Consider the following 14,086-nt stretch of genomic DNA (forward strand, 5'->3'; position numbering starts at 1 on the left):
AGGCGTTTGCCTGCAAAGCCAAATGACCCAGGTTTGATTCCCCAAAGACCCACATTAGCCAGATGCACAAGGGGGTGCATGTGTCTGGAGTTCGTTTGCAGTGGCTGGAGATCCTAGCATGCCCATTCTCTCTCTCTCTCTTTCTCTCTCTCTCTCTCTCTCTCTCTCTCTCTCTCTCTCTTTCTCTCTCTCTCTCTCCTTCCTTCCTTCCCTCTTTCTCTGTCAAATAAGTAAATAAAATAAAAATTTTTTAAATGTTAAAAAGATATTTGGAGAGCGGCCATGGGACGGCGGGCGGTAGGGTCGCCGAGGGCGAGGTAGCGGCGGGATGGCGGGGCCCGCGGGCTCGGCCAGGCATGTAGACGCCCGCGCAGGCGCGCAGCAGCGGACGATATCCGTGCTTTGGTCCTTTATAAATTATGGAAGTGGAACAAGAAAAGATGAACCTGAGTAAGGAATTGAGTCCAGACTCAGCTTCGTATCGCTGCTCAGCATGTCATGGGGATGAGACCTGGAGCTACCATCACCCTATCTGGGGCCGAGCCAAGTCTCAGAGCCTATCAGCCTCACCCGCCCTGGGCAGCACCAAGGAGTTCAGGAGGACACGCTCTCTCCATGGACCGTGCCCAGTGACCACATTTGGACCAAAGGCCTGTGTGCTGCAGAATCCCCAAACCATCATGCACATCCAGGACCCTGCAAGCCAGCGGTTGACGTGGAACAAGTCTCCCAAGAGTGTGCTTGTCATTAAAAAGATCCGCGATGTCAGCCTGTTGCAGCCCTTCAAAGAGCTCTGCATGTACCTCATGGAGGAGAACAACATGATTGTATATGTGGAAAAGAAAGTGCTGGAAGACCCTGCCATAGTGAGCGATGAAAACTTTGGACCAGTGAAGAAGAAGTTCTGCACTTTCCGTGAAGATTATGACGACATTTCCAACCAAATAGACTTCATTATATGCCTGGGAGGAGATGGCACCCTCCTTTATGCCTCCTCACTTTTCCAGGGCAGTGTGCCTCCAGTAATGGCCTTCCACCTGGGCTCTCTGGGCTTCCTGACTCCATTCAACTTTGAGAACTTCCAGACCCAAGTAAAACAGGTTATAGAGGGGAATGTAGCTGTTATCTTACGGAGCCGGCTGAAGGTCAGGGTGGTGAAGGAACTCAGAGACAAGAAGACAGATGTCCACAATGGCCTCGGCGAGAATGGCCTGGACACTGAGGGAGGGAAGCAGGCCATGCAGTATCAGGTCTTGAATGAGGTAGTGATTGATAGAGGCCCCTCCTCCTACCTGTCCAACATGGATGTCTACCTGGATGGACACCTCATCACCACTGTACAGGGCGATGGAGTGATTGTGTCCACCCCAACGGGCAGTACAGCATATGCGGGCACAGCCGGGGCCTCCATGGTCCACCCCAACGTGCCAGCCATCATGGTTACACCCATCTGCCCCCACTCGCTGTCATTCCGGCCTATCGTGGTCCCTGCAGGGGTCGAGCTGAAGGTTATGCTGTCTCCAGAAGCCAGGAATACCGCATGGGTGTCTTTTGACAGAAGGAAGAGGCAGGAAATACGCCTTGGAGACAGCATCAGCATCACCACCTCCTGCTACCCGCTCCCCTCCCTCTGTGTCCAAGACCCCAAGAGAGACTGGTTCAAGAGCCTCGCCCAGTGTCTGCATTGGAATGTTCGAAAGAAGCAAGCTCACTTCCCAGAGGATGAGGATGAAGATGAGGATGAAGAGGACAGCTAGGCTGTTCTTCCTGGGCCTAGCCTTGAGCCCTTGGGCCTTAACCCTTCCTAGGCTGACCTGGCTGTACCTCATGGGGCTGTCCACATTCTGCCTGCCTAGTGGGAGAGCCTGGGTCTGCCTTCTGCAGAACAGATCAGCTTTTTAATGTTTTTACATCTGACTTTTTTCATTTCTAAAGAAGCAACATGAGAACTGAGCTGGGCATCCTGCACCTCCCCTAGCAGGTCCCTCAGGATCCAGGGTAGGAGCCCCCCATAAATCAGTCTGTTGAAATTTTGAGGGGGTCAGAATGAATTTCCCTTTGATATTGAAATAAATGTCTCAGCCAAAAATATTCCTTTAGCAGCACTGCTTAGTCCTGGGGCCTGTACTTTCTCCCCTGCAGCTTTGCTGTGGGTTGCTTTGCTCTGGATTCTAGAGACAGCCAGGCACCCCAATCTGCCCAAAGCCTCTGGCTACTCTTCCATAGCAGGCAGAGGTAATACCTGGCACAGCCACAGGGCAACCTCCACATTCCTCACACAGCAGGGCAGTAGCTCCCAGGACATTTTAAAGTCTGTGTGTACTTTTTAGAGATTATTTTAAACTTTCTGAAGTGCTTATGTACATATTTTCTTGTATGCACTTTGTGAAGATGTAGAGGGGGAATGCCTGTTGTCCAGTGTTTACATTGTATCCAGCCCAGTGCAGAGGGTCCAGGCCAGGGCTCCATGCTTCCGCCTTCTCAATTTGCAGTGGCCAACGGGATTTTGAGATAAACTCAGTTTTGAGGACACCCAGTCCACAGGCCTGTCCTCCTTCTCCAAGAGTCTTGGTTTGTGGTTAAACAGCAGCCATGTGGAGGTCTCTGTGAGAGGGTACCTGGGTGGCACACAGGCCCTGAGCCTATGTAGTCTGTGGTCAGCCGGAGCTCAGCGGGGTCCTCTATCAGTTGTCTCAAAGTCAGGCACCTGCCTTGCGTTTTGTCCTCACCTATTAGAGTAGTAGCAGCAGCAGGAAGGGAGAGGCTGCCCATTCTTGTACTGGCTTCCAGAAGGAGCTGGGGTTCTTGTTTCATGCCGCCTGGAAGCTGCAGAGCTGTCTGTCCTGAGCTTGCTTCTGCCTGTTAATGGTAGGGCCCACCATCTCCTCTGGCCCTTGCTGACTCCTCAGCATCTGTACAGCTCTTGAGTGTGGTCTGGCTCCAGAGCTGTCAAGCTGAGGCGACCTGTCCCCAGGTGTCTGTGCAGGTAACTGAATACAGCAGGGATCTGCCTGAGGTGCAGAGAAAAGTGGTGTCTGGGATGTGGGTTATACATCTAAACAAATGCAAATGTTGACAGGTCCTACAGCAGCTGCTACCAGACTGATGTAGAACACATGGAGTTTTGATGTACATTCTTAATGTTTCATACTGTTACTATCTTGAAAATTTGTTAATTGTTGATGAAGGCCTTATTACTATTTTCAGATCCTTTCAATAAATAGACTTATAAAAAACTAAAAAAAAAAAAAAAGATATTTGAACAAATAGGGCTTAAAATGAACAATTTGGAAAGTAAGGCAAAGTAAAAATTCTTGAAAGCAGCCAATGAGAAACCAACAACTTATTATTTCAGAAAAATTATTCCAGTGCTCAGAAAGCTGAGACAGGAGGATCATTGTGAGTTCAAGGCTATCCTGGGCTACATAACAGGAGGTGGAGCAAATGGTAATAATCAATATCCATAGGATAGGAATGAGACATTCTCAGAGAAGAAAAACAACACATTTATTGACAGCTCGTCTCCTGAAGATGAGAAATGTCACAGGAAGCAGTCAGCTCAACTTAGAATAGGATGAGTGAACAAAGGCACATTACAAAGTTCAAAAATAGCTTGAGGGCTGGAGAGATGGCTTAGCAGTTAAGCACTTGCCTGCGAAGCCTATGGACCACAGTTTGAGGCTCGATTACCCAGGACCCCCATTAACCAGATGCACAAGGGGGCACACGTGTCTGGAGTTCATTTGCAGTGGCTGGAGGCCCTGGCACGCCATCCATTCTCTTTCTCTCTCTCTCTCTCTCCCTTCCTCTCTCTCTCTCTCTCTCTCTCTCTCTCTGCCTCTTTCTCTGTCTGTTGCTCTCAAATAAATAAAAATAAAAATAAAAACAAAACACAACACAACATACCAAAACCTTTAGGACACAATGAAGGCAGTCCTAAGAGGGAAATTAATAGCTTTTAAGTGCCTATATTAAGAAATTGGAAAGGTCTCAAGTAAACAACCTAATGTTTCACCTTAAAGCCTTGGGAAAAGAACAACAAGGCAAGCCAAAAATCAGTAGATAAGAAAAAAATAGTAAAGATTAGGGCAGAAATTAATGAAATAAAAAAAAAATCCCAAGAATCAATGAAACAAGAAATTGGTTCTTTGAAAGGATAAACAAGATTGATAAACTCTTAGCAAATCTGACCAAAAGAAAGAGAGAAGAGACAGAAATTAATAAAATTAGAGATTAAAAAGGCAGCATCACAACAGATACCAGAGAAATTCAAAATATCATAGGGACATACTATAAAAACACATACTGCACTAAGTATGAAAATCTGAAACAAATGGATGATTTTCTTGATTTATATAACCTACCTAAATTAAATCAAGATTAGATTAATCACTTAAATAGACCTATAACAAGTATACAGATCCAAGCAGTTATCAAAAATATCCCAATTAAAAAAAAAGTCCAGGCTCAGATGGATTCACTGGTGAATTTTACCAGACCTTCAGGGAAGAACTAACACCATTGCTTCTTAAGCTTTTCCATAAAATAGAAAAAGAAGGAATCCCACCAAACTCCTTCTACAAAGCCAGCATCACTCTGATACAAAACCAGGCAAAGCTAGAACAAAAAAAAGAAAATTACAGACCAATCTCCCTCATGAATATAGATGCAAAATTTCTCAACAAAATATTGACAAACAGAATATAAGAATATATCAGATATCGATGACCTCACAGTGCCTGACACTACTTACACAAGACCATCATAATAGGAGAAAAAGGTCATGACATCAAAATAAAAGAAGGAGTGATTGCGATGGGCAGAATGGAGTTTCAAAGGGGAAAGTGAGGGGAGGGAGGGTATTACCATGGAACATTTTTTATAATCATGGAACTTGTTAATAAAAATTAAAAAAGAATATATCAGAAAGATCATTCACCCCCACCAACTAGGCTTTATTCCCAGAGATGCAGGGATGGTTCAACATATGCAAATCATAAATGTAATATATTATATAAATGGACTGAAGGACAAAAATCACATGATCATCTCATTAGATGCAGAGAAAGCATTTGACAAAATCCAACATTCCTTCATGATAAAAGTCCTACAGAGACTTGGAATACAAGGAACATAACTCAATCTAATAAAGGCTATTTATGACAAGCCTACAGCCAACATATTACTAAATAGGGAAAAACTGGAAGCTTTGCCACTAAAATCAGGAACAAGATAAGGGTGTCCACTATCCCCACTTTTATTTAATATAGTAGTGGAAGTGTTAGCCATAGCAATAAGGCAAGAGATACATGTAAAAGGGATACAAATTGGAAAGGAAGAGATAAAGTTTTCATTATTTGCAGATGACATGATTCTATACATAAAGGACCCTAAATGCTCTACCAACAAACTGTTAGAGCTGAAAAACACCTATAGCCATGTAGCAGGATACAAAATAAATACACAGAAATCAGTAGCCTTCCTATATGCTAGCAACAAACACACAAAGGATGAAATCAGAGAATCACTCCCATTTATAACTGCATCAATAAATAAATAAATAAATGAAAACTTTAAAACACTCAAGTGACAAATTACAGAGGACACTAGGAAATGGAAAAACATCCCTTGTTCTTAGATTAGAAGAATCAATATTGTGAAAATGGCCATCTTACCAAAAGCAGTCTATACATTGAATGCAATCTCCATCAAAATTCCAATGCCATTCTTCATGGAAATAGAAAAAAAAACAATCCAAAAATTCATTCGGAATCACAAAATGATTTTGAATATCTAAAACAATACTGAACAACAAAAATAAGGCTAGTGGTATCACCATACCTGATTTTAACCTATATAACAGAGCCACAGTAACAAAAACAGCATGGTACTAGCACAAAAGCAGACATGTAGATCAATGGAACAGAAAAGAGGACCAAGATGTAAGCCTAGGTAGCAATAACCACCTGATATTCAATAAAAATACCAAAAATACTCACTGGAGAAAAGACAGCTTCTTCAGCAAATGGTGCTGGAAAACTGGATATGTATCTGTAAAAGGATGACAATAGATTTTTCTCTCTCTCCATGCACAAGAATTAAGTCCAAATGGATTAAAGACCTTACCATCAGACCTGAAACTCTGAAACTGCCAGAGGAAAAAGTAGGGGAAACCTTTCAACACATTGATAGCCTGGACCAGAGTGAGACCCTACCTCGAAAAACCAAAAAACAAAACAAAACAAAACATTGGTGTTGGCAAAGACTTTCTGAATATAACCCCAATGCCTCAGGCAATAAAACCACAGATTAACTGCTGGGACCTCATAAAATTACAAAGATTTTGTATGACAAAGGACACTGTGAATAAAAGAAAGAGGGAACCTACCAAATGGGAAAAAATCTTGGCCAGCTATACATCTGATATAGGGTTAACACCTAGGATATACAAAGAACTCAAAAATTAAATAATAAGAAATCAAACAAGCCAATTAAAAATGAGCTATGAAACTAAATAGAGAGTTCTCAAAAGAAGAAATATGGATGGCACATAAGCATCTAAAAAAATGTTCTACCTCCCTAGTCATCAGGGAAATGCAGATTGAAACTACATTGAGATTCCATCTCACTCCTGTTAGATTGGCTACCATCATGAAAACAAATGACCATAAATGCTAGTGAGGATGTGGAAAAGAAGAACCCTTCTACACTGTTGGTGGGAATTCAGTCTGGTTCAGCCATTGTGGAAATCAGTGTGGAGTTTCCTAAGACATCTAAAAATAGATCTACCATATGACTCAGCTATAGCACTCCTAGGCATATATCCTAAGGACTCATCTCACTACCTTAAAGATACTTGCTCAACCATGTTTATTGCCACTTAATTCACAATATCTGGGAAATGGAACCAGCCTAGATGTCCCTCAATGGATGAGTAGGTAATGAAGATATGGCACATTTATACAATGGAGTTCTATTCAGCAGTAAAGAAAAATGAAGTTATGATATTTGCAGGAAAATGGATGGATCTGGAAAAGATTATACTAAGTGAGGTAACCCAGGCTCAGAAAGCCAAGCGCCGCATGTTCTCTCTCATATGTGAATCCTAGCTACAGATGACTGGACTTCTGTGTGAGTAGGAAGAAAACTCAGTAGCAAAGGCCAGTAAGCTAGAAAAGACATATAAAAGGAAGAGAAAGGAAAGGAAGGGGGTACTTAATGGATGGCATTGTATATATGTAAATAGAAGAATAGATTAATGGGAATGAAAAGGCCCAAAATGAGGTCTGGGGAAGAGATTGAGTAAAGGAAAGGTGGAGGAACAGGTAAGCAAAATCTAAGAGGATATAAATAATTCATATGTAATCCTACTTTTTTGGACAATGGAACACTCAGGAGCCATAGAATGTTGCTAGAAAATTTTCAAGCCAGGGATGAGATATCTTCCAGTGTGTTGTTGGCCAGGGAGGTCACTGAGGCCCCCAAAACATTATAAGCCATTGCCAAGGCCCTTGGTTTCCCACCAGGAATAGATGGTAAGACCCTATTGCTGAAGACTCCACATACTTGGGCTGCAAGGCTACTGAGAAATACTGCTAGATCTGAGCTGATAACATCCTCCATGTAGACCAGCTGATCAAAAACTGGAAGAAGCCATTCTGCATGCAGTACAATGGGAGAAAGAAAAATCACCAGCGAAGATACTCAGCAGTGGACACTGCAAGCCTTATAATTGGCCAGCCAGGCCAAATAAGCCAATGGGTGCAATAGTGGCACGTCTTTTATAGGGGAAGCCAACTGCCCTCTAATTGGACTGGAGGCCTGCTCCATGGGAGGGAATACATCCCTGATACTGAAAACTTAAATCAGAGGTAGTCATGAGCCCTAGAGGTGTAACGTCTGCTGTTGTCTGGCTAAATATATAAACTATGCTTATCAAACTGCCCAGTAAGCATTTCTGTTAATGTTCACACTCTTATATTAATACTACTCTCACTTTGGGTAGAGAATCTTCTCTTTTCAGATGGCAATGACCTTGGGACAACTCAGAAGGTATCATGGTGATGGAAAGAAATGACTGCAGTGCTCAGTACTGCAGTACCTCTATCATACCTTTCAAGGCTCAGGGTCTAATGCAGAAGATGTGGAAAAAAGAATGTAAGAGCCAAAGGAAGGGTAGGACTCCATGCAACATGCTCCCTCGAAACACAAAATGGCCTGGACCTTCCATGGCCTCACAGTGCCTGACACTACCTGCGTAAGACCATCATAAGAGGAGGAAAAGATCAAGACATCAAAAGTAAAAGAGAGACTGATTGAGATGGGGAGGGGGTATGATGGAGAATGGAGTTTCAAAGGTTAAGTGGGGGGAGGGAGGGTATTACCATGGGGAATTTTTTATAATCATGGAAGTTGTTAATAAAAAAAGTCTAAGAGGATATAAATAAATCTTATGTAAACCTACTGTTTTGGACAATGGAACACTCAGGAGCCATATATTGTTGCTAGAAAACTTTCAGTGCCAGTGAGTTGTTGTCCAGGGAGGTCCCAGATGTCCCGCCAAACATTATAGGCCAATTGCCGAGGCCCTTGGTTTCCCACCAGGAATAGATGGTGAGACCCTATTACTGAAGACTCCACATACTTGGACTGCAAGGCCACTAAAAAATCCTGCTGGAACTGAGCTGATAACTTCCTCCATGTACACCAGCAGACACAAAGCTGGAAGAAGCCATCCTGCATGCAGTTCAATGGGAGAGAGAGAAATCACCAGTGAAGATACTCAGCAGTGGACACTGCAAGCCTTTATTTTACCAGCCAGGCCAAATGAGCCAACAGGTACAATAGTGGCACATCCTTTATGGGGGAAACCAACTGCCCTCTAATTGGACTGAAGGCCTGCTCCATGGGAGGGAATACATCCCTGATACTGAAAACTTAAAACAGAGGTAGTCATGAGCCCTCCAGGTATAACTGCTGCTGTCTGGCTAAATATATATACTATGCTCATCAAACTGGCCAGTAAACACTTCTCTTAATGTTCATACCCATATATTAAAGCTACTCATCATGTTGCTGGAAAGAAGTGACCAAAGTGCTCAGTACTGCAATATCTCTATCACACCTTCCAAGGCTCAGGGTCTACTCAGGAAGAGATGGCAGAAAGAATGTAAAAGCCAAAGGAAGGGTAGGATTCCTTAAAACATGCTCCCCCCAGACACAAAATGGCCTGAATATCCATGACATCACAGTGCCTGACACTACCTACACAAAACCATTATAAGAGGAGGAAAAGATTGTGATATCAAAATAAAAGAGAGACTGACTGAGAGGGGGAGGGGCATGATGGAGAATGAAGTTTCAAAGGGGAAAGTGAGGTGAGGGAGGTCATTACCATGGGATATTGTTTATAATCATGGAAGTTGTTAATTAAAAAATCAACCAAAAATAAAAACAAAAAATTTTATTAAAAAATAGCTTGAGCTCTTTCCCAGCTGCAGCCAGGTCGCGTGGAGGCGGAGGCTTGGGTGCGTTCAAGATTCGGGTTCATCCATAACCCGCTGCCATGGCTGAGGAAGGCATTGCTGCTGGAGGTATAATGGACGTGAACACTGCTCTGCAAGAGGTGCTGAAGACCACCCTCATCCACGATGGCCCAGCACATGGAATCCATGAAGCCGCCAAAGCCTTAGACAAACGCCAAGCCCATCTCTGTGTGCTTGCATCCAATTGTGATGAGCCCATGTATGTCAAGTTGTTGGAGGCCTTTTGTGCTGAACACCAAATCAACCTAATTAAGGTTGATGACAACAAGAAACTAGGGAAATGGGTAGGCCTCTGCAAAACTGATCATGAGGGGAAACCCTGCAAAGTGGTTGGCTGCAGCTGTCAAGGACTATGGCAAGAAATCTCAGGCCAAGGATGTCATCGAAGAGTACTTCAAATGCAAGAAATGAACAAATAAAAATATGGCTCATTTTCTTCAAAAAAAAAAATAGCGTGTCAGGGCTGGAGAGATGGCTTAGCAGTTAAGGCACTTGCCTGTAAAGCCAAAGGTCCCAGATTCGATTTCCCAGGACCCATGTAAGCCAGATGCACAAGGTGGTACATGTGTCTGGAGTTCATTTGCAGACCTGGTGTTTCTCTCTTTCAAATAAATAAAAATATTTTAAAAATATTATTGGGTTGGAAACATGTCTCAGTGGTTAAAGGTGCTTGCTTGCAAAGCCCACTGGCCCAGCTTTGATTTACCAGTACTTATATAAAGACGGATGCACAAAATAGTGTATGCATCTGGAGTTCGTCTGTAGTGGCTAGAGGCCCTGGTGTGCTCATTCTCACTCTCCCTATCTCTGCTTGCAAATAAATAATAAATAAAACCATTATTAAATGAACAGAGATGTAAACCCTAACCACATATTAGTTCTGAGCCGTATTATCAGGCTTGCTCTAAGGGACACATCTAGAAAGCTGCTCCAATAACACAAGTTTTTCCAGCACAAGCAGACTTGATGACTATCAGTCATCTTCCAAACAAGTCTAAAAAATTCAAGGCATTATAATTACACAAAGCAGCCGGGTGTGGTAGCACATGCCTTTAATCCAGCACTTGGGAGGCAGAGGCAGGAGGATCACTGTGAGTTTGAGGCCACCCTGAGACTCCATAGTGAATTCCAGATCAGCTTGAGCTAGAGTGAGACACCCTTGAAAAAACAAAAGCAAACAAACAACAACAACAATAAAAATCACGCAAAGCATAATGTCCTGCCATACTGTAATTAAGCTAAAAATCAGTTATAACAAGATAACTAGAGTATAGCCATATGTTTGAAAATTTAAAACACCCTGAATAGCCTATTTTGGTCAAGCAATAAGGCAGGATATGTTAGAAAGTACTTTTATTTTATTTATTTTGGTTTTTTTGCGGGGAGTGGGGAGGTGTTTTCAAGGTAGGATCTCAGGCTGAATTGGAACTCACTCTGTAATTCCAGGCTGGCCTCGAACTCACAGAGATCCTCCTACCTCTGCCTCCCAAGTGCTGAGATTAAAGAAAAAGCTACAGAGCCAAGGTGCTGGTTGATATCATCTGCATGCACACTGAACATCCAGAGGGAAGCTAGACATGGTGCCACATACCTGTAATTCTAGCACCTATGAGGCTGAGGCAGGAGGATGTCCCTGATTTCAGGCTGGGCTACATAGTAAGTTGAGGCCGGGCTTTGCTACACAGTGAAACTCTGTCTCAAAATACCCAAAACAGAGAAGTTGCCTCAGCTACATAGTCAGCTAAAGACAGTCCGGGCTACATGAGACCCAGTCAGAATAGCCGTCATAGGAACATAAAGCCAAGCATAAATGCTGGTGAGACTGTGGACAAAAGGGAGCCCAGTTAGGGTGACTGGACCCCAAAGGTAAAAAGGCAGGAAAGTTTGCACTTGGCTAGACATCAAAGATGATCTGACTTCCTATTTCTCGCCTAGTTTCCACGACCTGTTTTTCCACAAACAACCAGAACTCCTCCTGGGAGGCAGGACTTTCATAAGATTTAAACACTGTAGTTGGTCAAGTCCAGGCCCTGGAACTTGGTGTCAGGGCTAGCCTCTTCCTGAGACAGCCCCTAGCCCTAACCAACCAGCTGTCCCTCTGGTTCACCTGAGCTGGAAGACAGCCCACCACCATAAGCTTATAAATACCTTTACAAGTGGGGAGGCAGGCTCTCTGACCACTCGGGAACTTCCAGCGATGGGTGAGTTTTTCCCTCAACTGGGCCTGGGCCCAGGCCTAGCCAGGATGAGCCAAAAGGAGAGCCCCCTAACCCTTACTCTCCATATGGATCCTTTGTGCCCTCCAGCTCCCCACATAGCAGGAGCTTTCAACTCAACATATCACGGAGATACTGGCATGTCAATGTTTACTGTAGCAATCTTCATAATAGCTAAATTATGGAGCCAACATAAAAGCTTACTAACAAATAAGGAAAATGTGGTATATAGCCACCATAGAAATTTTTCAGCCATTAAAAATGACTGTACTGTGTGAGAATGAAAATACTTAGTAGCAGAGGCCAGTAAGATGAAAAGGAGACATAAAGGGAAGAAAAAGAAGGGAGGAGGATACTTAATAGGCTGATATTGTATATATGTAATTACAATGATTGCAATGGGGAGTTAATATGATGGAGAATGGAATTTCAAATGGGAAAGTGTAGGGGTGGGGAGGGAGGGAATTACCATGGGATATATTTTGTAATCATGGAAAATGTTAATAAAAAAAAAAAATTTAAAAAAATTAAAAAAAGAATAACTGTAGCCAGGCATGATCACTTATGCCTATAATCTTATCACTGTGGGGGGTGGGGGCAGAGGGCTGAGGTAAAAGGATCTCCAGGGTTCCAGGGCAGCCTGGGCTATCCCCTACCTCAAAAGAAACTACCGACCCCAAAAGGAAAAAAATTGCAAAAAAATCAACATGTCATTTGATGGAAAAATGGGTGAAACTGGAGTTAATGATAGCAAATATGGTAGTTTGAATATATGGCCCCCAATATATTCAAGATTTTAAGTCAGGAATGATGGTATACACCTTTAATCCCAGCACTCTGGAGGCAGAGGTAGGAGGATTGTCATGAGTTCAAAGCAACCCTGAGATTACATAGTGAATTCCAGTTTAGCCTGAGGTAGAGTAAGACCTTATCTCAAAGAAAGAAAGAAAGAAAGAAAGAAAGAAATTTACTAAAGTTTGTAATTTACATCTACAGCCACCTGGCTGGAAGATGCATCACTGTGAGTGGATTCCAGGGCCCAGCCCTAAGGTATGGGGTTGGATTGGAATTCCAGTCAGACAATATGCCAAGTGTGGAAGCTTTGCCTGGAGTTCCAGAAAGATGCTTACTTGCTTGTGTGTCTTTTGTGTTTTAGCTAGGAGCCAGCTTCTTCTGCCATTATGGAACTTCACCTGGGTTTGTAAGCTTCAAATAAACTCCTTCTTCCATAATTGTGCCTGGTTTGGAGGCTCATCCCAACAATGTGTGGCTGTCTACTACAGAATTGGTGCTGAGGAGTGGGATAGAGCTGAAATGAATCTGACCATGTGGATTTTGGTCATTTTGAACTTGTGTGCTGGAGGAATGGGAAACTTGGTACTTGAAAATGAAGATGCCTTCTCAACTGATAAACTAACTTTTATGGAATATTTTGATGAGAGTTTGAAAATGCTAAGTGCAGAGAAAATTCTATTTAGAGACTTGGCTTATGAACTTTCAAAGGGGAAGGAAAGATTGAGGGGTCTTTGTTGGAACTGGGCTACTGGCAATAAGGGCTGGCTGCATTTTACTTCCCAGGCCCAAAGAGTTTGCTCAAGGTTGAATTTGTAATGGATTGATGTGCTTGGCAAAAGATATGGGACTGAGAGATTTAAAATTTTAAGTTGAAAAACTCAATCAAGTTTAAAATTACTGACAGAAAGACTGGTTGCTGAAGCTGCTATTGTCAAACACATTAGGGGCCTTAAGGAAAATGGCCCAACTGCTTTACATTAAAGTGATGGAAAGGATGCCTGAGGAAAGACTATGTTAGACATGCAAACTCTTTTGGAAAAGAGCCGCCTGGGGAAGGAACCTGCTCTTCAAGGTTATGATTTATATCATCCCAAATTAAGAATATGGCCAGTAAGCTAGAAAAGAGATATAAAGGGAAGGGAAAGGAAGAGAAGGGGGTACTTAATAGGATGGTATTGTATATATGTAAGTAGAAGAATAGATTAATGGGGGTGAAAAGGCCCAAAATGAGGTCAGGGGAAAAGATTGAGTAATGGAAAGGTGGAGGGAGGGCTAATCAAAATCTAAGATGATATAAATAAATCATATGTAAACCTACTTTTTTTGGACAATGGAACACTTAGGAGCTGTAGATTATTGCTAGAAAATTTGCAGTGCCAGGGATGGGATACCTCCAGTGAGTTGTTGGCCAGGGAGGTCTTGAGGCCCCCAAAACATTATAGGCCATTGTCAAGGCCCTTGGTTTCCCACCAGGAATAGATGGTAAGACCCTATTGCTGAAGACTCCACATACTTGGGCTGCAAGGTCAC

The 14,086-nt window shown here is 42.9% G+C and overlaps 1 protein-coding gene and 1 pseudogene across 1 annotated transcript; both read left to right on the forward strand.

Moving 5' to 3' along the window:
- The first annotated feature begins 396 nt into the window (after nucleotides 1-396).
- Nucleotides 397-3,242, forward strand: LOC123457761 (NAD kinase-like). The gene has a single exon (XM_045142365.1). It carries the CDS (start codon nucleotides 420-422, stop codon nucleotides 1,755-1,757), a length of 1,338 nt encoding a protein of 445 aa, XP_044998300.1. The 5' UTR covers nucleotides 397-419; the 3' UTR covers nucleotides 1,758-3,242.
- Nucleotides 3,243-9,565: 6,323 nt separating this feature from the next.
- LOC101597255 lies at nucleotides 9,566-9,974 on the forward strand (annotated as a pseudogene).
- Nucleotides 9,975-14,086: the final 4,112 nt, after the last annotated feature.

Source organism: Jaculus jaculus, chromosome 1 (genome assembly GCF_020740685.1).
Source record: "Jaculus jaculus isolate mJacJac1 chromosome 1, mJacJac1.mat.Y.cur, whole genome shotgun sequence".
In the NCBI taxonomy this organism is placed as follows: domain Eukaryota; kingdom Metazoa; phylum Chordata; class Mammalia; order Rodentia; family Dipodidae; genus Jaculus; species Jaculus jaculus.